The sequence below is a fragment of the Poecile atricapillus genome, chromosome 4 (assembly GCF_030490865.1).
Source record: "Poecile atricapillus isolate bPoeAtr1 chromosome 4, bPoeAtr1.hap1, whole genome shotgun sequence".
In the NCBI taxonomy this organism is placed as follows: Eukaryota; Metazoa; Chordata; class Aves; order Passeriformes; family Paridae; genus Poecile; species Poecile atricapillus.
In genome coordinates this window covers 73,541,624-73,562,678 of record NC_081252.1, presented here as the reverse complement: position 1 = coordinate 73,562,678, position 21,055 = coordinate 73,541,624, and the positions used below count along the sequence as shown (strand labels likewise).

Below are 21,055 nucleotides of genomic sequence, written 5' to 3'. Positions count from 1 at the left end.
CAGCCCCAGGCTCCTTCCCCCCAGGAAAGCCCCGAGGCACCAGCAAGCAGCGGCCAAGAGGAAGAGGCAGCAATTTTGGCTGTCACATCCCTTGTCTGGGACCCATGACCAAAACCTCCCTCCCCTTGGAGAGCCCAAATTAAACCCCGAGCAGCTGCCTGGGATTACAACTTCAGCAAATCCTCTCCCCCAGGATTTTAACTGCACTTATTTATTATCTCTTATCTTCCTATCATTCTCTGAACCCGTTCGCCCTCCGATGATCACAACCGTTGCTGGCCAGGCATAAAATTCCCCTGCCCCCAGCTTAGAAAAGGAAGTTCAAAATACACTTTGTTTTCCCTTCTGCCCACAGGAGAGCAACGTGCGATGGAGTTTTACAAGCAAGGAAAGTACCTGCAGTCTGAGCCCTGTTTCCCAAATAAAATCACTGAGGGATAACAAAGCCCTCCCCTGGAGCGGGGAGTTTTCCACGGCGCAGTAATTGCACAGCTCCTCATTTTGCACAGGGTGGGAAGACAGTGGGGAAACCGCAGGATCTGAACCCACACATGCCAGGGAACAATGCTGCAAAATCCAAGTGTCCTCTGAGTGTCCCTCCAAGCAGCACCCCCGAATCTCCTTTCCCCCTTGAAGCCCCGCTTTTGCTGAACCCTGTAGGCTTTCCTGTGACTTCCCACGGGGAGCAGACTCACCTCTCATCCCGGCTGCCTCACCGGGACTATCCCCTTGCTGAAGGCAACATCCCTGCCAGCCCCAAACACCCGCCCGGGAGCCTCCTTGCACCGGCTGCTTTCAGTTTGCTCAGCTCGCTGGAAGTTTCGAGGCGATTTCTGGTAAAGCCTGGATTTGATTAAAGCCTCCAGAGAGCAACACGCATGTTCAGAGCCTCTCCCGGCCAACGTGGAAACGCTACGAGAGCTCGGGGAGCCGGCACATCCCCCTGCCAGCGCTGGTGGGGATGGGATTTTATAGCCCAGCAACCGCCCGGCAGCTCACGCTCCTCCACCGACGCCTGTTCCGCTCAGCTGAGCTGGTTTGCTTTGCAAATAAATTAAAAAAAGCCCAATCCAGCCCCCAAACCTTTGTTCCCAGCTCTGGCGGAGTTAATGCGCAGCTCGGCGTCGCAGGGCTGGGTTTGGGTTTCAGTCCTGCCGGGTCACAGGGATTTGGGACGGTTCAAGGGCTCCCCTCGGTCACGCTGGTGGCATGAGGGTGTTTCAGCTGGAGGATCGTGCAGATACTCACTGCCTTTGGCCAAGGCTGGCTGCCTCCAGCTCCTCAACTGTCTGAGAGAAATGTCCTCCGTCCTCCATCCAGGAAAGCTCCAGGAGACTTTTTGCAAGGAAGGAGAGACAACTCTTGGAGGACAGGCAACAAAACCAACCAGCACTGGACTGTTGTTTTTCATTCCTTTCCAAGCCTTTTAACTTGTGATGCTCTTCTCAGCAATCCCACTAAGAGAATCTGTGGGTAAGGAACATCCAAGGCTGCATTTGGGGGCAGCAAGTCCCATCAAGCCAGAAAAATTCCCCATGCTCGTATGCACCTGAGCTGTGCCGCTCTTGCACCAGTCCCCACATCCATGAGCACAGCTAGAAACCATCACAGCCCTCAGCAAATAAACAGTCAGCACAAACAGAGCTCAGACCAACTCCCAGCATGCCACTATCCTCTTCCAATGGAATCATTTCCCTAATATTTTGCCCTAAAAGCGTGTCATGAACGCAGCCATGACCTACCTGCCAGCCATGTCGTGGGGGCTCAGCCTCCTGGGGCCAACCCTTCCGTCCCCTGTGGTGCAAATCCAGGGAATCCCACACCAGATTCATCCAACCCCCGTGTGAAATAACCTTCTCCACATTGGAGCTGCCCTGCTCCTTCCTCCCTCCTGCTGCAACAGCTGAGAAACGTTACAGCACAAAACACGGAGGTTAAAGGGGAAAAATCAGTTTGTCTGCCCAGGATCCAGGAAACTGTTAACTTTAAAAGACTCCAGTGAAATCTGATGATTTCAAACAGCCAAGCTTTGGGGTTGTTTTTTTTTAAGGGGAGTAGGGGGGGAGGAACTGTATTTTAAGCTGCTTCAGATTTGCAAGGGCGCAGCCAAAAGAAATAAAAAAGAAGCCATAAAGAAGGATGAAAAGTTTCTGGTGCAGAACAAAAGCCTCCCTGTTGCTCTCTCCATGGTCAAGGCATCTCAGAGCAGGGAGATGATGCTTGTGGGGGATCCATGGCTCCCAATAGGTCCCTAAAACCCCTGGGATGGGGGACACAGGCTGCCCAGAGAAAAGGGGGCACTGGCACAGGTTGTCCAGAGAAGCTGTGGTTGTTCCATCCCTGGAAGTGTTCAAGACCAGCTAGGATGGGGCTTGGAGCAGCCTGGGATAGTGGAAGATGTCCCTGCCCATGGCAGGGGAGTGGAACTGGATGGTCTTTAAGGTCTCTTCCAACCCAAATCATTCAGTGGTTCTGTAATTCCATGATTCTGTGAAAAATAGCAAGGAACAATGGTTCCTCATTCTGGGATGCAGAGAGCCACGGTGGCAGAACAACCTGAGCTCCACATCTCCTTCCTTACACCCTCCAATGACTCAGCAACGTGGGGCCAAGCACATCCACAGTTTTCTCCAAGGAGGACAAAACCCAGTTTTAATTAAAAGCCAAGTGCTGGTTAATGGCCCATCGAGCAGCCAGAAAAGGAGTGTTACAGGTCAGCTGAGCTCGTTGATTACAGTTGGGCTGTGAAAGGTAAACCTCAGGAAGCCACGGCCCAAATTAATTGCCATTAGAGCCGCAGCAAGCCCTTAATACGTGGGGCCAACCTCGTACCCAGAGCGTTCCTCAGGAGATCTCACAGGGAATTAATAAAGGATGCAATTGTCTTCTCATAGGTGGAGAAACTGAGGCAGGGAGGAGGAGGGGAGCAAGGCAGAGCTGTGGTCCCTGAAGCCAGGGGGTGACACCAGGGATGCCACTTTAAGTAATGCCAGGGGATGAAAGCTGCAGATTTTTGCTTTCCTGCTGCTTTGCCACATGGATTTGAACTGTGTGCTCCTTTTTGGGGTTTTACTTATTAAAAGGAGCTGCTTGTCCTTTTATATAAAAAATTTATTATTATTTATTTATAACATCAGTGCATAAAGGGGCCATGCATGGGCTGTGCATCCTCACACCTAAATACAGCCCACAAGCTGGGTGGAGCCGTGGCTTCTGCCTCTGCTGTTGTAAATAAACTCCTGTTTTTAGAGGGATTTACTTTATGTTTTCAAGACAAACAACTTGCTCCACAGGGGTTCAAAGCAAGCTCAGACTGAATCTCCTCAGCCATTAACTGGGGAAACTGGATGGAGCTGGTGGTCCGGGCATCCCACCAGCCAGGCTGGCAAAGCCGACCTATCTCCAGGAAATCCTGAGCTTCAAACACCCAGCAGAGCCAGACACAGGCAGGCTTGAAATCACAAATCTCGGGGAAAAGTGAATGCTAAGCCGTGGCCAAACTCCAAGCTGAAGTATTTTATCGATGGGAAAGGTTTCAAGCGGGCGTGAACGGCGTCTCGAGTTTCAAAGGCGTTTCGCAACGTGTTTCAGACAGGTTTAACCAAAAGCGTTATTAACTCGGTTGAAAGTTAAACTGGGAGCAGCTGACAAGACCTTTCTGAAACAGCCCAAGTTGTGTTGCAAAGCAGGGTATTCTTCCATGGAATAATTCTACAAGAGGAAGGTTATTTAATGGCTATGACTAACGGGATAATATTTAAAAGATTCTTCCAGGTGCTAAGAAGCAGCAGCCAGAGACACCCTCATTTAACTTTCAGGCAAAAAATCCCCCTCGTGGACCCCAGAAGCAAAGCGAAGGCCTGACCTCAAGCAGCTGGAAGGAATTTCCTTCAGCTCCGTCTCTGGAGCTGGTCCAGCGCCAGGATCCGCAGCGTGGCAATGGGAAAATCGCAGGCAGCTGCAGAGCCAACCCCAAACCAGCATCGCCGTCACCCCAGAGATGCCACACAGCTCCATCACCTTGGCCTGGCGTGGAGTGGGGGGAAAACTCAGCACTGCTCTGGCCTTTCCTGTCCAAAGGAACAACAGGATGGAGCATGGGGGGGTAAACAAAAAACTCTTGGCATGATGCAATTTCAAAGAGCTAAGATGCTACACCATGGGGATGTCACATCCAGCACCAGCTCCGAGCATCCAACCTGGCCCAGAGCCTTCACTCCACAAACCTGGCAGGCAATGGAGGAGTGTGAGGGATGGTGCAAGGCTTGGCAGGGTTATTGATTAGTGGGATTAATGTGCTGGGAAGAGGGAACATCCCAACAGGTCCCTCACACCACAGGCAGAGTTGTACCAGGATCCAGCAAAGCTTGGCTGGGGTGATGCAGCACCATCACAGCAACAGGAAGAACTTTTGGGTGTCAAATGGAACAAAAACCCATTTGTTTCACCCATTTTGGCTGCATGCAGGCTTGGGGGTGGTGGTGGGTTTTTGTTCTGTGCCTGGACATCCAAGGAACCAAACTGACCTCCAAGCACAAAGTGCTTCAGACCTTTGATCCCTCCTCCCTGAGAGCGGATCCGATGCTTTTTTTGAACTGGAATCAGGAAATTTCCTGGCTGTGTTCCCCAGCTGGCTGACACCAAACACAAAACCTTAACCCTCTCCACTGCCTCTGGGCAGGGGACACAGAAAGTGATGTGATAACATGACAAAGCAATTGGAAAAAAATAGGAAAGTCTAAGGAAAGCAACATCCAGCAGCACGACTGTACTGCTGCAATTTCCAGCGAGTCCTTCTGATTCCAGACAGTTTAAGAAACAATTAATCCCAGAACTTTAAAACTGAAGAGAACCTTTAAGTGGGAAAATGTTTTTGCTACCACTGGCAGAGAAACGTGCAGAAATGGGTCAGCTGCGGCTCCCATCACCCACTGTAAAGTCAAATTCTCTCTCCCAGCGCTGTTGGAAAAGCAAACCAGAGGTTTGCTCAGGGCTGATTTTGCAAGTTCCAGGAAAACAGGCAAAAATAAATAGAAAAAAAAAATAAAATCAATAGCACTATTTAATACAGTCTGGAGGAGGGGGAAGCTGAGTTTGGAGGAGAGCCCTGCTTGAGCTCCCATCAGGAATGAGAGCTGGGAATCACTTCCCAGGAGGGTTTGAAGCAGAGCTGGCAGCACCTCTCTCAGAAAGGCTCACACGAGCTGCCCAAGGACAGCTCAAATCACTACTCAGAGATGAAATAACACTTGAGGAATTTTTCCCCTTTGGCCTTGGGGATTTGTAATTATTTTTCTCCCCCCCCTTTTCCTGGCACACAGCTCCAACGTCATGACCTGGTGAGCTCACTCTTCCTCCCAAAAGTGTGGTGGGAAAGGATGTGCTGCTGCCTCCTCCTGCCCCCAAGCCTTCTTTGTACTCCTGAGGTGAAAAGAGAAAGCAGGAGCCACCACTTCCCATTATGGGCTGATGGTGCTGGGACACACATTATTAAATTTGGGTGTATTTTAGCCCAAAAAGAGCAATGAGAGCACAGGCAAGTGGGAATAATCTCCCACCTTCATTTGTGGTTGCTTTTCCTCATTTGCAGTGCTCCCCAACAAACAGGTTCCTTGGGGAACGCAAATTGGAAACTCCATGAGAAACACTCAGCCTACGCAGCTGAAGGGTCAGAGCAGAGAAATTGGTGTTAAACACTCCAGGGAATTTGAAAATTCCTGGGTGATGACACAGAGCTGTGGGAAGCAATGGAGACTCCCAAAATACCACATCTGGAAGAAAAAAAAAAATCACACTTTGATCATCTTCAGGCTGAACCAAAACCAATCACTTTCCATGGAGCCAAAGAGCAACTTGCCCTCTCCAGTCTAATATTGAGAAGCAGATGGATTAAACAACTTCCTGAAACCTTTTTTCCCCCCATTTCCTAAGCTACTTTAATGAGGGAAAAAAATAATAATCAGTGCAACACACAGTGATCAATAATCCTAGGAAATCCTGCTGCAGATGAGCACTCAGGACCAGTGATGGGATCACAGCTGCCAGCAGCCGTCCTATGAAGGCAGGCAGAGGAGCCAAGCACAATTTGGGAACAGGAAGGCAGAATGATCTCGTTTACACTAAATAAGGTTGCTAGGTTATGGATTTTTGGGAGGGGGGGACACAATCTGAAAGGGGATCCAGATGGCTGTAAAGCCTTGTGGTGGAAAAGCAGCATGAGGCCAGAGAGGGAAGAATTCCTCTTTATGCTGCTGCTCTCTGCTCCTGGATCCTGGGTTTCAGTCCTCAGGAATGCACACCATGGACACTTTTAATTACACCATTTCTATCTGAGGTAAAAACTAAGAAGGGGTAGCTGGATGGAGAAGAGTGAAAAAGCTGGTGACTGGACACCAGGGAAAAAAAGTCCCTAAATAAATCCCACGGAGCAGCTGTTCCTCCAAGCCCACTTTGATCCGGTCAGGTTTGTATTTTACAATCCTGACAGCCTGAAAAAGGCTTCAGGAAAACCCAGACAATCCCAAACCCCAGCCTGCTGGGAATTCACACCAGTGCCACGTCACTGCTGTTTCCAACTTTTCCTAATACTTCCAAAAAATGAACTGCACAGTCAGTCCACCCCTTTCCTGGTTTTGACTCAAGTACTGGGATTTAGGGGAGCATTTTTTTTATCATTCCTTCTCCCTTGCTAACAGAGACTGGGATGGTTTTGCAACACTTTATAGAGTCCAGCAAAAAAACCTCCTGGGACTCATATTGAAACAGGACAAGAACTTCTTCACCACTACGGGAGTGGCACAAGAAAGGTGGCTGCAAGGATGGAAAACCCCATAAAATTTAGTTGGAAATGGAAAATGGAACTTTTCCACAGGCAGACTTGCAGAGCCAAGTGAGGTGCTTGGACAGAAACATTCACCAACCACCAAATGCATCTCCTCCTCTGTCACAGAGTCTCAGCACTGAGGGTGATGCCATGGGGTATCATCCTTCTTCCCCATTCTCCTGGAATTGTGGCGTGTCCTTAGTGAGATGCAGAAAATGAAGGGACCTTAGTGAAGCACTGGCACAGGTTGTTTATGTGGATTGCCTGTCCCTGGAAATGTTCAAGGCCAGGTTGGAGCAACCTGCTCTAGTGGAATGAGATGGTCTTGGACCATTCCATGATTCTGTGATTCTAAAATCCAGGTGTACCCATACCCCAGGGGTCTGTAACCAGGAGGTGATGGACAACAAGGTGTAAATTTTCAACATCACCTGCCCACACCTCTCCTTTGCTCAGGGATGCTGCTTCTTACAGGGGTTCCTCATAAACTGAGCCCTAAATAAGCAAAACCCCAATTTACACCTGTGCTGCTGATGCAGAACTTGTTAGGAAAAAAAAAAAAAGCAAACCAAACCAAACACCTTTTGTGAGAGTTATTTGAAATTTACATTTTTCTTGCAGCTGACTGAACAAAACCTGCTAAATATTTTCCTAGTGCTTCACGGCTACAAAGCTAAAAAACCAGCAGTGGGAATTTCAGGCGTGTAACAGTTTACTGTTGGATCTCCACAAATTCCCGGGTGCTGAATCGCCTACTAGAAGGGAAAATATATGAGTGGCACTAAGGAGGTGGCTTAGCAACGAGCAGGCTGGCAGCTTTGAGTGGCTTTTTAAAGGTCAAGCGAAAACATGATGTCTGGAGCCCTCATGTTCCATTTTTTTTACTACAATTTAATGATAGTTCTGGCCAGCTCGGTTATTAAATCTCCACCTGACACCAGCCAGTCACACATCTGTTAAACCCAGGCTTTAAATTAAGACTTTCCCAATCTAAATATCCCCTTTCAACCCATTCCCACCTTCACCAAAGTGGGGGGTAAAAACTTTGTCGGGATGAAACACAAGGAGAGGTCCCACCACCCAGGGGATTTTTGGGAAGTGCCACTGAGCAGCATCATTGAAATTCAGTGGGAGAAGCTGGTTTTCCTCAGCTCCACGGGGGTTGCCATGTTAAATCACATTTGGATTCACAGTACAAGGCTGCTAAAATACCACCGCGGCGCCTATTGGCACATTTCAATGAAAACGCCGTGGCCTCATTAGTAGAGTGGAAATTATGAGCTTGTCTTTGTATATATTTAAAAGCTCGCCTCTGAAACTCTACTGGGTCGGGGCCAGGAATTCCTGGCTCCGAGCTCCTACCAGTCGGCAGTTTGGGATCACTTTGCTCCAACAGGTCAAGCGACCACGCAGCCATCGACCGGGAGAAAAAGCGTTTAAAAACTGCCCTGAGGGGAGAGGCAACAGGGTTTGAACTAAACCCTCCTCCCTGTCAGCTCCCTGCGAGCTGGTTAGGGAGCAAGTCCTAATGAAAGTGCAGGTTGTAATTAAGAGGATGCAGGAATGTGGGTGTGTGGAGGTTCATCCTGCTCCCAACAGTTGGGGTGAGAGCATCCCGTCGGCCCAGAAGCGCCGTTCCCCTCTGGGGATGGACCACAAAAGCCCAAATCCTTTGAAATGAGGGGCAAACTCATGAATTAACACGTTTTTTTGGGATCTGGTCCTCTCAAGATGGGAATTTGCAAGTCTCTGTGAAGGAAAACTTTGGGCTCAGCTCCCTACTTACCTGCACGGGTGCCGCAATGCAGCCAAGCCACGCAAACCCAACGTATCTGCTTGAACAGCTACCGCAGTTGGGTGCCAGGGATGCTGGAAGAAAAGAGAAAAACACCCTAAAAATTGCACAAAAATCCAGAGGGAGCAAGGGAGAGGATGAAGACATGGTTTTTAAACGCTTGGATTTGCAGAGGCTCCCAGAAATTGCTTCAGCTCTTGGTAACAGCACAGAGATGCCCTTCTAAAACGCAGCGATGATGTTACGTGGCACAGAAAGAATAGAGGGGGAGGCTTGGCTAATCCTCACAATTTTATAAGCATCTGAGACACTAATCCGTTGATCTCATTGAAAGGGATTAGAATTACTCCCTTGCCAGGAAATTTAAGAAGTTTTCTACCAGATGTAAACAAAAGCACGGAGCAGCCCGCAGAGACGGCTGCCACACAGCGAGTCCTCACAGAGAAATCTGCATCGGGGCTGGTTTTGGGGACAGCGAGTCCTCACAGAGAAATCTGCATCAGGGCTGGTTTTGGGGTGGGAAAGGGGCATTTCCAGCTCAGTGCTGCAGAGGGTTGTCTGGAATGATGTGGGTATCCAAGGGAAGCCTGATCAGTCCATCCACAGTAGATTCAAGACAGGATCCCATCCTGGGCAAGCAACCTGCCAAGGCTTCACAACTCATCTTTGGGCTGTAACTCTTACAGAAATGGACTCTTCAGCTAAAAACAAATCTGTCCCAACCACCTGACTTGTTCTGCATTGGTCTAGGAAAACATCATTTTAATAATAAGAAAAAAGAGAAAAATCTCTGAGCCACAAAACCCAAGTTGTGCCCAGCTATGAGCAGCCTTCATCCACACAGCTCTGTGGCAAGGACGTGGGTTAATAAGGAAAATATAACACAGCACAGTCATGGAAACAGACTGGGATCTCCTGCTACCCTCACCATGAGCAATTCATAATATTGAAAAATAAATTATTTGCTTTAGAAGATGAAGCAGGCAATGTGCAATCTGGGTTTTGATATCAAGCAGTTTGCTACTAAGTTGGGTGTTCCAGCTCAGAACATCAATAGCTGAGATAGATCAAACCTAAAGGAAGCAGAAAGGATTCAGGAGATCCTTTGAAGAGAAGCAATTTTTGTTAGAAAACAGAAGTTTTCTAAGAAAGAAACGAAACTTTTGTCAGCGCTTACTTCTTTCCTCTTTTAAATTCCATCCAAAAAAGAAACCGAAAGAGGCTCAAGTTCCAACCTCAGTGTGAACAAGGCCTCAATTTCATCTGCTTGTCTTAAAAACCCTCCTTTTGGAGGTGCCTGATTGGACAGCAGCATAATCCCTCTTCTCCAGCCCATTTTTCTTCAGGACTATATTGTGATACATAGCATGAATAAATTTGTGTTGAAGTTATAATCTTGTCTGACAAGAATCCTAGCATATTTCCAGGAAACCTTCCCTGATGAGATTATAGTGATATGCAGCAAGGCCAACACGAATATTCATCTGCAAGGGGCGTATTTCCAAGAAACCTCTGTCCGATAAGATTGTAACGAGATGCATTCATAAATATTCGTCTGCAAGAAGTGTATTTCCAAGAAACCCAAGGAAATTACAACATATATGCCCAAAACCAGCATGAATATTTGTCTGCAAGCAGTGTATTCCAAAGGACCCCTGAAGAGCCTGAAAACATATAAAAAGCACCTTGAGATAGTTGCAGTTTGTGAAGCATGGTGGGGAAGTGCTGCAGTAGCCTCCTCCCTGTATCACCTGGTACTGTTCGCCTGGCACAGCACTGAACTCATTTTTGTTTATGGTTTCCTTTTAATGATTGTAATTTGATTATAAGTTTCTTCTTTTTATTAATCAAATTGGCTAATCATTTATAACAATATCATTTTTAGTCTTTAAGCACATTTTTAGTCTTTGGCTTTGGGAAAACACCCACTGTTCCCATGCAGTCCCATCTACCTCCCTGCAACACTCCTGCTCCCAGCTTTAGTGTCCAAGGCTGGAATAAATCACCTGATGTCAGGCTTGTCTCCAGCTCCATCCCTCTCACCTGGCTGAAACACATCCCAGGTCTTTCCCATCACCTCCTTGACCTGCTCCTCCTGCTGCATCGCTGGCAGCTCCATGGGGAAGATGCTTCAGGAGAAGGAGGATACAAGGAGGAAGCCCCAAGAACGGTCAGAAGCTCAGGACAACTCAGCATTCCTCAGGCAAAGCCACAGCTGAGAAAATGATCCATTTCTCCTGCTTTTACTCCCAAAGTGCCGCCCCCAAACTACGCTCAGCACAACGGTGAGGGTGTTTTGGTGTGAATGCCAAGCAAGACTGGGGTGCAGGGCTGAGCTGAAAGACACCCAACCCACACGAGCACCACCAGACAGGCTCCAGCCAGCTCAGCCCAATTTATTCAGCCCTCAAACCACCACCACACAATCCCATCCCACTTCAGACGGCCACCACTGCCACAGCCTCCAAAAGCCTTATCTTTTATCTCACTCGCCAAGAGAGCAAAACACCAAGTTGTCATCCAAAACTTCTCAACTAAAAAGCGAAAGAAAAACCCCAACCCCGCAGCTGCGTTTGAACAGAGCCAGGAAATCGCCCCGGGGGAAGCCCAGCGACCGGGTTTTTAGAGGGAACAATAAGAAAATGGGAGTTGTTAAAGCGACAAGGAAATATCTGCCTGGAAATATCTGCCTGCTCGGGACAAAGCTCTTCGAGGAGAGAAGTTTAACTCGATCCTTACAATACCCTGGCGAATGCGATTTAATTCCGAGAGCCCCGATCAGCGGGAGGCACGATCCACTCGGGTGGATTTGTTGTAGCTGAAGTTGGCTTGAAGACTCTGATCCCTCCCCACCCAGTCTGGATGGGTCATTTGGCTTCAGCCACTTTCTTACCTGCCGGGCTGCTCCTCCTGGATTTCAATGGACCGATGGGAGAGCTGAAATGCCCTGGTTCCACGCCTGGGAAGCTGCACAGCTACGGAGCTCTCCTATTTTCCCCAAAATACTCCAGTGAGCCAAGAAGCTGGGAAACCCAGTTCCACTGCACAGGATGGGAGAGTGACAGAGGGAGGGCTGGAATCAGGAGGGCTGGAATCAGGATGGCAGCTGCCTCCTGCTCAGCACTTTCAGTTTCTCTCTCCAAGCGCTCTCCTGGCGCGACTTCCTCTAAAGCGCTTTGCGAGTGAAAAGCTGCATTAGCGGCGGGATTAATCCTCTGAGGGGATAATAAAATCACAGAATCATGGAATCGTTCAGGTTGGAAAAGCCCTCTAAGGCCACCAAGTCCAACTGCTAACCCAGAACTGCCAAGGCCTCTACTAACCCATGTCCCCAAGTGCCACTTCTATATAGCTTTTAAATTCCTCCAGGGAGGGTGACTCCAGCCCCTTCCACGAAAAAGTGGAGTCAAAGGCCTTGCCAAAGTCCAGACAGACACACCCACAGCCTCTCCCTCATCCAACAAAGCAGGTCACCTTGTCATGGAAGGAGATCAGGCTGGTCAGGCAGGACCTGCCTGTCACAAACTCAGAATGTCTGATTGCCCTGTTGGTGATGCATGAGGACACTCAGGTTATCTGCTCCTGTCACCTGATTGACAGCCCTGTAGCTCCCAAAATCCTCCTTCCTGCCCTTCTTGTAGCTGTGTTTCACATTTGCTTGCTTCCAGTCAGCTGGGACCTCCCAGTTAGCCAGGGCTGCTGGTAAATCATGGAAAGTTATCCCCATCCATTGCAGCAATCCATTTGTTTGAGTCATCCCACATGACTCTGTGCTGGCAATGATGTCACAACTTTCCTGATGCACAGTGGCTTCCAGCTCCTTCTCCTGTTGGTGACCACGCAGTGGGCATCGGTGCAGCTGCACTTCGGTTGGGTTATCAATCCCACCACCTTCTTGGAGAAGTCTCATTCTTGGTCATCCTGCATGACCATTCTCAGGGCTTTCACGGTTTCCAACACATCAATAACCCTTATGATGTGCTGACACCCCCTCCATCCCCTGCCTCCATGGAGACAGCACACTGAAGAACCTGGCTAGCACACTGTCCCTCAAACATTGGGGTGGGCCTCCAGGACTATCCCATGCAAAGATCCTTTTTCCCCTCGGAGCCAGAACCCCAGCTGTCAGCAGTCCTGGTGTCCTGCAAACCCACCCAAAAACAAAACTAAAGCCAAAATAAGCCTGGAGAAGTCATTCCTGCTTGCTTCTCACACTCACAGTCCTGAAGCTGGAGCAGAAAAAGCAGGATATCCCTGCCTAGGCTTCCTGACACCCTGCCCTCCCTGGTTGTCTCTGCTTTTTCCACAGCCTGATCCAGCAGCTGCTCTGGCACTGGAGCAACCTGAGACCTCACAGCCTTTGGCTACACTGAGCCAGCTGCTTCCAGCTAATTTGGTCCATGAGCTGCTGCTGCCCATCCACACACTGGTATTAGGCCCGGGCTCATCTCCTCTCACCATCCCTTCAGCACCACAACTGCTCATGAGCAGGATGCAGGAGCCCTCCACATGTGGTTGGAACCCTTTAGGATTGTTTTTCTGTTCTTTGATGGAATCCAAACATGCCAGACAGGTAGAAAAATGACACATTGTCCATGTTCCCCAGAGGGAACAGCGCCCAAAAATGATGCAGCTCCATCTCCAGCGGGGACCACTGCATCTCGGGACAGAGGAACAGGCCCTGCTCCAGCCCACTGTCAATGTCAAGGCTTTCCCATCCCTCAGGTCGGGAAGAAAATCACCACTGCCCATGGCTGTAGCAAAACCACGTGGGTTTGGATGCTGTCCTGAAGCTCATTTTCCATGGGATCGCTGGCATTTCTCAACCCAGCGAGCGGCACCCGCCGGGCTCAGGCGATGACTGGGCTCACTTGCAGTTAAGCCCAGTATCACATCATCACTGATGCCGCTTTACAGCCCTGTCAGCGACTCGGGGTGGGGACACCAGGACAGCCACTCCTGACCTGAGTCTGAGCCGTTCCAGGGCAACAGTGACAGGGGAGGAGGAGATGGCTGTGACTGGCCGATCTTATCTTGTGTCAACAACACTCAGCTTTAAGGAGAATGATTGCAGGAACAAAAACAAACAAACCCAGCTCGACCACACCAACAGGGGAGCTTCAACCTCAAAAAACACCCTCCAGGCTTCCAGACCAACGGCCCAAACTGGCTGAGGACCACCAGAAGGATCTGCACCTCCTGCCACAGCCCAAAGGATGGGTTTGTTTGTTTTTACTGTGCAGCAGGAGTCTGGCAAGGTGGGGGAGGACCGCATCTCAGCCATGTCATCCCAAGGCAGGAGGCTCCAGGCGCAGGTGGTGGGAACAGGAGATGAGCACCAGCTGTGCCTCTCTCCACCTTTTCCACATCCACGTGTTGTTTTATGGCTTTGAATCACTCAAAACACGTCTGCTGCCACACAGCCCAAGTGGAGGTGGCAGCAGGTCACTGGGAGGGGTGACCCAAGGGGGAACACCTGGAGAGATGGTCCAGAAGCACAAAAGCCCTCCTAGCAAAGCCAGGTGTCCTCCTGTAATCCCACACATCATTTAGTCCAGGAAAGCAGCTGGAAATTGGCTGTTCTTGGGTAGAACCTCCAGGCTTGGTTCAGCTCCACAGTCCTGAGCAGCTCTGCTGCTTCCTTGCCATGGAATCCTCCTCCACCCCATCACATGCCTCTCCCCAAGGACAGGCCTCTCCAGCCAAGAGCAGTGGTAGCAACCAGCAGCCATCACCTGATTTCCCATGTGGCACACAGTATTCCTCATCTGAAGGTCCAACAGATCCCACAACACTCAGAGCACGCTGACCCAAAGGTGTCCTTCACAGCTGGTCCATCACAGTTATCTCTAATCACACCTGGAGGCGACTGGATCTGAGCCTGGGAGGCACAAGCAGTAAGTTCCAGCAGGGCTGACCCACCTCCACATCTGGTTCTCCCCAAATCTGAGACAGCCTTTGACCAAACAGCAATGCCAGCAACCCAAGCAGCAGACCTGGGGTGTCCAACCCAGCCTTGGTGAACAGGGACAAAATTAGCAAACCTGAGCCAAGCAGTGGTGGAAGAGAGGTTGTGGGAGGTTGTGGAGGGGATTTCCTACAGCAGCAAGGCTGGGAGATGTGGGAAATCACCACCACACACACCTCCACCCACTCAGGATCAGGACTGTCATCTGCCAGTATCAGCCCCGTGACCTGGTAACGGGACCACATCACTGCTCCTGCCTGCTTCAGGCACGTGGGGGTGGAAGCGTTTATTTTCCCTTTTTTAATATGTTTTAAATACCTCAATTAGTGCATTTTGGGCTCCTTACACATTGCCCCCAAGCAGTTCTTCTGTCAGGGGCTCTATACTTCCACTGGTGATTATTAATGGGGCAGAGGGTTGTTATTTTTCCAGGCCAGGGGCCAAATTCGTATTTAATTTTTGCTCCAGATGGCACGGCACTCCAAATGCATCAGCTGGAGCATCGAACCTGTATGAATAAAGTAATAGAGCAAACAACATGATTTACTCAGGGGCTGTTTGACACGCTTAACGTGCTTTGTGTACATCTGTCGTGCAAAAAAAAAATAGCATTCAAATGAATTCAGGTGATGGGTTTGGCTATTAACCCCAACACCTGAGGGAAATGAAACAGCAGTAGGAATCTAAAAAATAATGATGATAATAATATTAGAACTTATATTTTGCTTTCTGTAAAATCAAGGATATCTTTTAAAAAAAGGCTGATTTCAGCCATCACTGCTGAGCACAGGCCTGGGTTTTGTTCACCTTCCTCTGTCCCCAAAGCTGCTGCTGGCAATGGGTCTTGCAAACCAGGGTCAGAGTTCTCCCAGGAGAAGGGCTGGTGATCCCAGATTTCAGTGTGGTGCTGAGAGCTTATGGCTCTGCTCACCCGAGGAGATGCAAGGAGGACACCAGAGGACAACCACGAGATGTTCCAGTTATGCTTCTGGCAAATTCACCCCGTTCCCAGGAAGCTGCCGCATCCCTCCTGCACAGCCTGAAGCTGGGATGTGCTCCCTGCAAACTAAAGCACCCAAAATAACTCAGAATAGGGTAAAAAAAAAAAAAAAGAAAGAAAGAAAGAAAGAAAAAAAAAAAAAAAAAGAGACATTGAGTAGTCGGCTTATCTGCCTGGGCACACAAAACACCACCGTGTAAAAACCAGCTGAGCCCGCAAACGCCTGGAAACAAAGGGACTGGGGCGGGGGGGTGGTGTCTTTTTGTGCTTGGCTTTGCTCCGTTCAGAGCATCCTCGGGCTGCGAGAGCCCGTCCTGGCGGCACCCAAAACAAAGGAAAGCCGGGAGCTGTAGGCAGGAGCCAGCTGGGGAAAACCGGGACGACGAGGAGGAGGAGGAGGAGGCACCCGCATCGCCCTCCCCGGCAGCTGCGGAGCCGAGCTCGCGTGTTGCCGAACACGTTATCCATGGCAGGAAACTCGAGATCAAAGGCGAGGAGCGTGCCAGAGCAAGATGTCATCCCAGCCTCCTGCCAAAGGTGTGCACGGGAGGGGGGAAGCAAGCCCCAGACGCAAACGCTGGCACATCCGACGGAGCCGGCGCCGCTCGTGGGGTGACCGAGACCCACGCGTGTTCTCCTCCGTGCAACCCGGCGAAGACAAAGACAGGCTGAACTGAACAAACAAAAAAACCCAAAACCCCAAACCGCAGGAGGTGCATTTTTACCCGTTGGTTTCCAGTCCCCAGGGTCCCACGCACGTCCCCTGCCAAAGCGGCGGATGCAGGGAGGGTATGGACGTGCTGGCAGGGCAGAACAGCAGCCCAGTGTAACTCCAAAAAAGCAGCTTTTCCCATTTCTGTGTGGTTTGTTTTTTGGGGTTTTTTTGGGTTTTCTTTTAAAGCAGAAGAAACCCGCAGCGTCCTGTCTCGGCCCCAGGAAAGCATGGGGACGTGTCTGACTCCAAGCCAGCGGCTACCGGGAACAGAGGTGACCCGGGGACCCTGAGCCGAGCGTGGGATGGGACCCCCAAGAACTCTCCCTCATCAGGGGGGACCCTGAGCCGAGGGTGGGATGGGATCCCCAGTAGCTCCCCCTCATCACGGGGGTCCAGGCAGGATGGGAGCTGGGTGGGGACATGCCCCCTGTCCCTTTGTGCCGCCCCAGCCCCCTCCTCCATCCCTCCGGGGTGATGCAGTCCGTGCCTCCAGCCTCTGCTCTGGGCTGTCCCCTCTGCCCCACAAGCGGGACCTTATGGCAGCCCTACAGCGCTGCCAGACACCCCAAAAGCACAGCCCAGATCCCCTGAGTGTCCCCTTAGGGGTCTGCAGGGACGCGGGGGCTGCTCCATTGCCCTGTGGAGGTCCCTGCCCCACACGGGACCGCGGAGCAGAGACAGAAGGACCCTGTCCCCCATGGCAGCTGCTGAGGAGGGGCTGCCCCTGCCCCACAGGGAGCATGGAGGGGGAGCCCTGTCCCACAGAACAGGGACAGGGAGAGGGTCCTGCCCCACAGAGGGCTGGAAAACAGACCCTGTCCCATTGAACAAGGCACAGAGACAGGGTACAGCCCAAAGAGGGGATGGAGGAGAAACCCTTCCCTACAGAACAAGGCACAGGGACAGGGTACAGCCCAAAGAGGGGATGGAGGAGAAACCCTTCCCTACAGAACAAGGCACAGGGAGACGTCCCACCGCACAGAAGGGTTGGCAGAGGGTCCCTTCCACACAGAACAAGGCACGGGGAGAAGTCCCACCCCACAGGGGGCTGGAAGAGGATCCCTTCCCTACAGAACAAGGCACAGAGGGGAGAGTCCTGCCCAAAGCGGAGCTGCAAGAGGGACCCTGCCCCACAGCGGGGTGCACAGGGAGGGATCCCAGGCACACAGGGGGGGATGGAGAGGGGTCCCTTCCCCACAGAACAAGGCACAGGGAGGGGTCTCACCCCACATGGGGGTACCGGGGGGGGGTCCCCGCCCCCCATATGGGCGCTCGGGGGGGTTCCAGTCCTCCGGCCCCCCAGGGGGCTCCCGCCCCCCTCACTCACCCGCCGCCGCGCTGTCCCGCCGGGGCTCGCGCCGCCCGCACCGCCCGGCCCGGGCAGGACCCGGATGGAGCCGCCCCGCCCCGCCCGGAGCCGGGCACGGCTTCCCCGCCAGCACCGCGCATGCGCACAGCCCTGCCAGCGCCGGCGGGGCGGGGCGAGGGGACGGGAGGGGACAGCGGGGGGGGGGGGGACGGGGGTGACGCGGGGACAGGAGGGGACACGGGGAAGTGACAAGGAAAGCAGGTGACAAGGAATGACAGGGGAAGGAGACGGGGAGGGGTCTGACAGAGGTGATGGGGCGTGACGCGGGTGACGGGCTGACGGGGTGACAGGGAAAGGAGGTGACACGGAGATGGGATGGGACAGACAGAGGTGACGGAGGGTCGACGGGGGCAAGGAGTGACTGTGGGGGCATAAGGAGACATTGGGGACATGCAGTGACCATGGGCAGAGCGTGGCACTGGAGGCGGGGAGGGTGTAGTGAGGACTTAAAGTGACAGGGTGGCAGGGGGTGATACTGGGGACAGGGTGGCACTGGGGAAAGGGGATGATGTAGCGGGGATGCGGGGTGACTGTAGGAACAAGGGCTGTGGAGACAAGAGATGACTCTGGGGACATGAAGTGGCAGTGGGGACACGATGGGGTGGCAGCGAGTGCAGACGGGGACAGGGCGTGGCAGGAGGGACAGGGTGAAGGCGTATGACAGGGGTTGGTGACAGTGAGGACAGGGTGGCAGGAAGGGTGACACAGGGGACAGGACACACACCGGGGTGGTTTGCGGGTAGGCACTGTCTCACTCTGCTCATCGCTGCCCGCACCCCTCCAGTTGTCTCCTTCCCTGTCCCTTCCCATGGACACGACCTCACTTGTGGGAGAAATGACATCACCCTGGAGCTGGGATGTCACCCAGAGCCACCGTCACGCGCTGGTCCGAGGATGTTCTGGACGTGCAAGGGAAGCTGATCTTCTTCCCCTTCCTTCCCTCTCCACGCTGCGTGGATGGCTGGACACGGTGATCCCGGGTGCTGCGACAGCAGGGACACAGGGACACAGGGACACAGAGATGAGCATCCCTGGTGCTGTGACAGTAGGGACACAGGGAGGAGCATCCCTGGTGCTCTGACAGGATGGACACAGGGACACAGGGATGAGCATCCCGGGTGACAGGATGGACACAGGGACACAGAGATGAGCATCCCGGGTGACAGGATGGACACAGGGACACAGAGATGAGCATCCCGGGTGCTGTGACAGGATGGACACAGGGACACAGAGATGAGCATCCCGGGTGACAGGATGGACACAGGGACACAGGGATGAGCATCCCGGGTGCTGTGACAGCAGGGACACAGGGACACGGGGATGAGCATCCCGGGTGCTGTGACAGGATGGACACAGGGACACAGGGATGAGCATCCCGGGTGCTGTGACAGCAGGGACACAGGGACACAGGGACACAGGGACACAGGGATGAGCATCCCGGGTGACAGGATGGACATAGGGACACAGGGACACAGGGATGAGCATCCCGGGTGCTGTGACAGGATGGACGGAGGGACACAGGGATGAGCGTCCCGGGTGCTGTGACAGGATGGACACAGGGACACAGGGATGAGCATCCCGGGTGCTGTGACAGCACGAACGCTGAGATGCGCATCCCGTGCTCCCGGCCTGACGCGCTGCCGTGGGAGGACTCGGCGGCCCTGACCTCGGGATTCCTGAGCGATGAGGAAGCCGATCCGCTGGATGTTTTCCCTGGGTGAAGCCTTATTCCCGCTGTGGGAATCCCCGCTCGGCACGGGAGGGATTCGCCTGGGCATGCTGGAGCCGGGAGTCCTGGTGTTGGGAAGAGCCTGCGGAGCCCCGCGGGGAGCCGGCACTGACGGGACGGATTTGGGAAGCAAATGCGCTCGGAAATCGAGTTCTGCCGTTCCTCCCACACGGGCTGGCGTTGGGCACTCCGGGGCAAAGCCTGGAGCTGCAGCTGGAGGGGAGGGAGTGCTGCGAGCCTTGTCCTTGGCACGGAGTCATGGAATTGTTTGGGTGGGAAGGGACCTTAAAGCTCATCTTGTTCCAACTCCCCTGCCATGGTCAGGGACAGCTTCCACCAGATCGAATTGTTCCCAACCTGACCTTGGACACTTGCAGAGATGGGGCAGCCACAGCTTCTCTGTGCCACACTAACAGGGAAAAATTTCTTCCTAAGATCGATCTAACCCTGTCCTCTGTCATCGTGAAGCCATTCCCCTTTTTCCTGGTGAGAAAAGTGCAGGCTCTTGTCACAAGTCCCTCTCCTGGAGCCCCTTTAGGCCCTGGGTTGGGCTCTGGAGTCTCCCTGGAGCCTTCTCCAGGTGAGCACCCCCAGCTCTCCCAGCCTGGCTCCAGAGCAGAGGGGCTCCAGCCTTTGGAGCAGCTCTGTGGCCTCCTCTAGACCGGCTCCAGCAGCTCCAAGTCCTTCTGATGTTGGGGGTCCCAGGGCTGGAGGCAGCTCTGTAGGTGGGGTCACACCTGAGCAGGGCAGAGGAGCAAAATCCCACCCCCTCCCCTGCTGCCCATGCTAGGGGATCAGCCTGGGGCACATGGGGGCTTTCTGGGCTGCCAGCACACACAGCTGGGGCATGTCCAGCCTCTTTCTCTGGGTGAGAGAAAATAAAAAACACCCAAAAAGGGTCCCACGACCTTATGAAAATGGGCAAGGCAGGGTGTCTGTTGTGATTCCAGTGCTGGCACAGGACTCCTGGACATTGCCTTATGCCCAGGATCTACTGCCAGTTACAGAGCAGCTCCTGTGGTGCACCACCCTCCCTGCCTCAGTTTCCCTTTGCTGCCTGCATGGGGACATGGCCAAGAAAGTCCCCCTCAGTGGAAGGGGAAGGCTGGATGGGCAGAGTCCTTCCTGCCTGCGTGCTGGCAGTGGGAGGATGTGGGATGGGGGCACCCAAATTCAGCTAATTGGGGGTGTGGGGATGTGTGTGATTCCCTCCCTGGTCACGGATTATGAGAAAATCCTGGTTTTCCTCCTCCATGAGTGAAGGCACTCACGATCCAGCCCGGCTGCATGCCTGGACCTTACGGAGATGAGGTGATAAGGGAGGGTGGGTCTGTCCCATGGGAAGGTGGAAGATGTCTCCTTTCTCCTCTTGCTCCTGTCTGGCAGTGCTGGACTGTGAATACCATGGCAGATCTGTTGTCACCCCAATTCAAATGGGGTGACAAGTGCAGGGATAGGACTGGAGTGTCCCTGGAAAGTAGGTGGAGGCTGGAGTGGTGGCAGCAGCCCTGTCCCTGCCTCCCACAGCCTGTCAGGATCTCCTGCTCCTCTGAAAACTTCTTCTCTGGAATGATGGTCAAGCCCTGAGAGGTCCCCAGGGCAGTGGTGGAGTCCCCATTCCTGGAGGGGTTTAAAAGCCATGTGGATGTGGCACTT

General features: G+C 52.5%; 1 protein-coding gene across 7 annotated transcripts in view; it reads right to left on the bottom strand.

Moving 5' to 3' along the window:
- The window catches only part of RNF24 (ring finger protein 24), a 28,588-nt gene extending 10,833 nt beyond the window's left edge, over window positions 1-17,755 (bottom strand). Inside the window, exons 1-2 of one of the 7 annotated variants that reach the window (XM_058838404.1) lie at window positions 17,629-17,755; window positions 8,610-8,692 (exon numbers count right to left, since the gene is read on the bottom strand). Coding sequence is in view for 1 of the 7 variants with exons in the window: in XM_058838397.1 (XP_058694380.1) it covers window positions 17,629-17,750 (122 nt within the window). In the remaining 6 variants the exon portion in view is untranslated. Of the gene's footprint in view, window positions 1-695; window positions 1,185-8,609; window positions 8,693-11,511; window positions 11,641-15,517; window positions 15,654-17,628 lie in introns of those variants that run through there. The other 6 variants (XM_058838403.1, XM_058838401.1, XM_058838400.1 and 3 more) reach the window with 6 other exon arrangements.
- Between the last annotated feature and the right edge of the window lie 3,300 nt (window positions 17,756-21,055).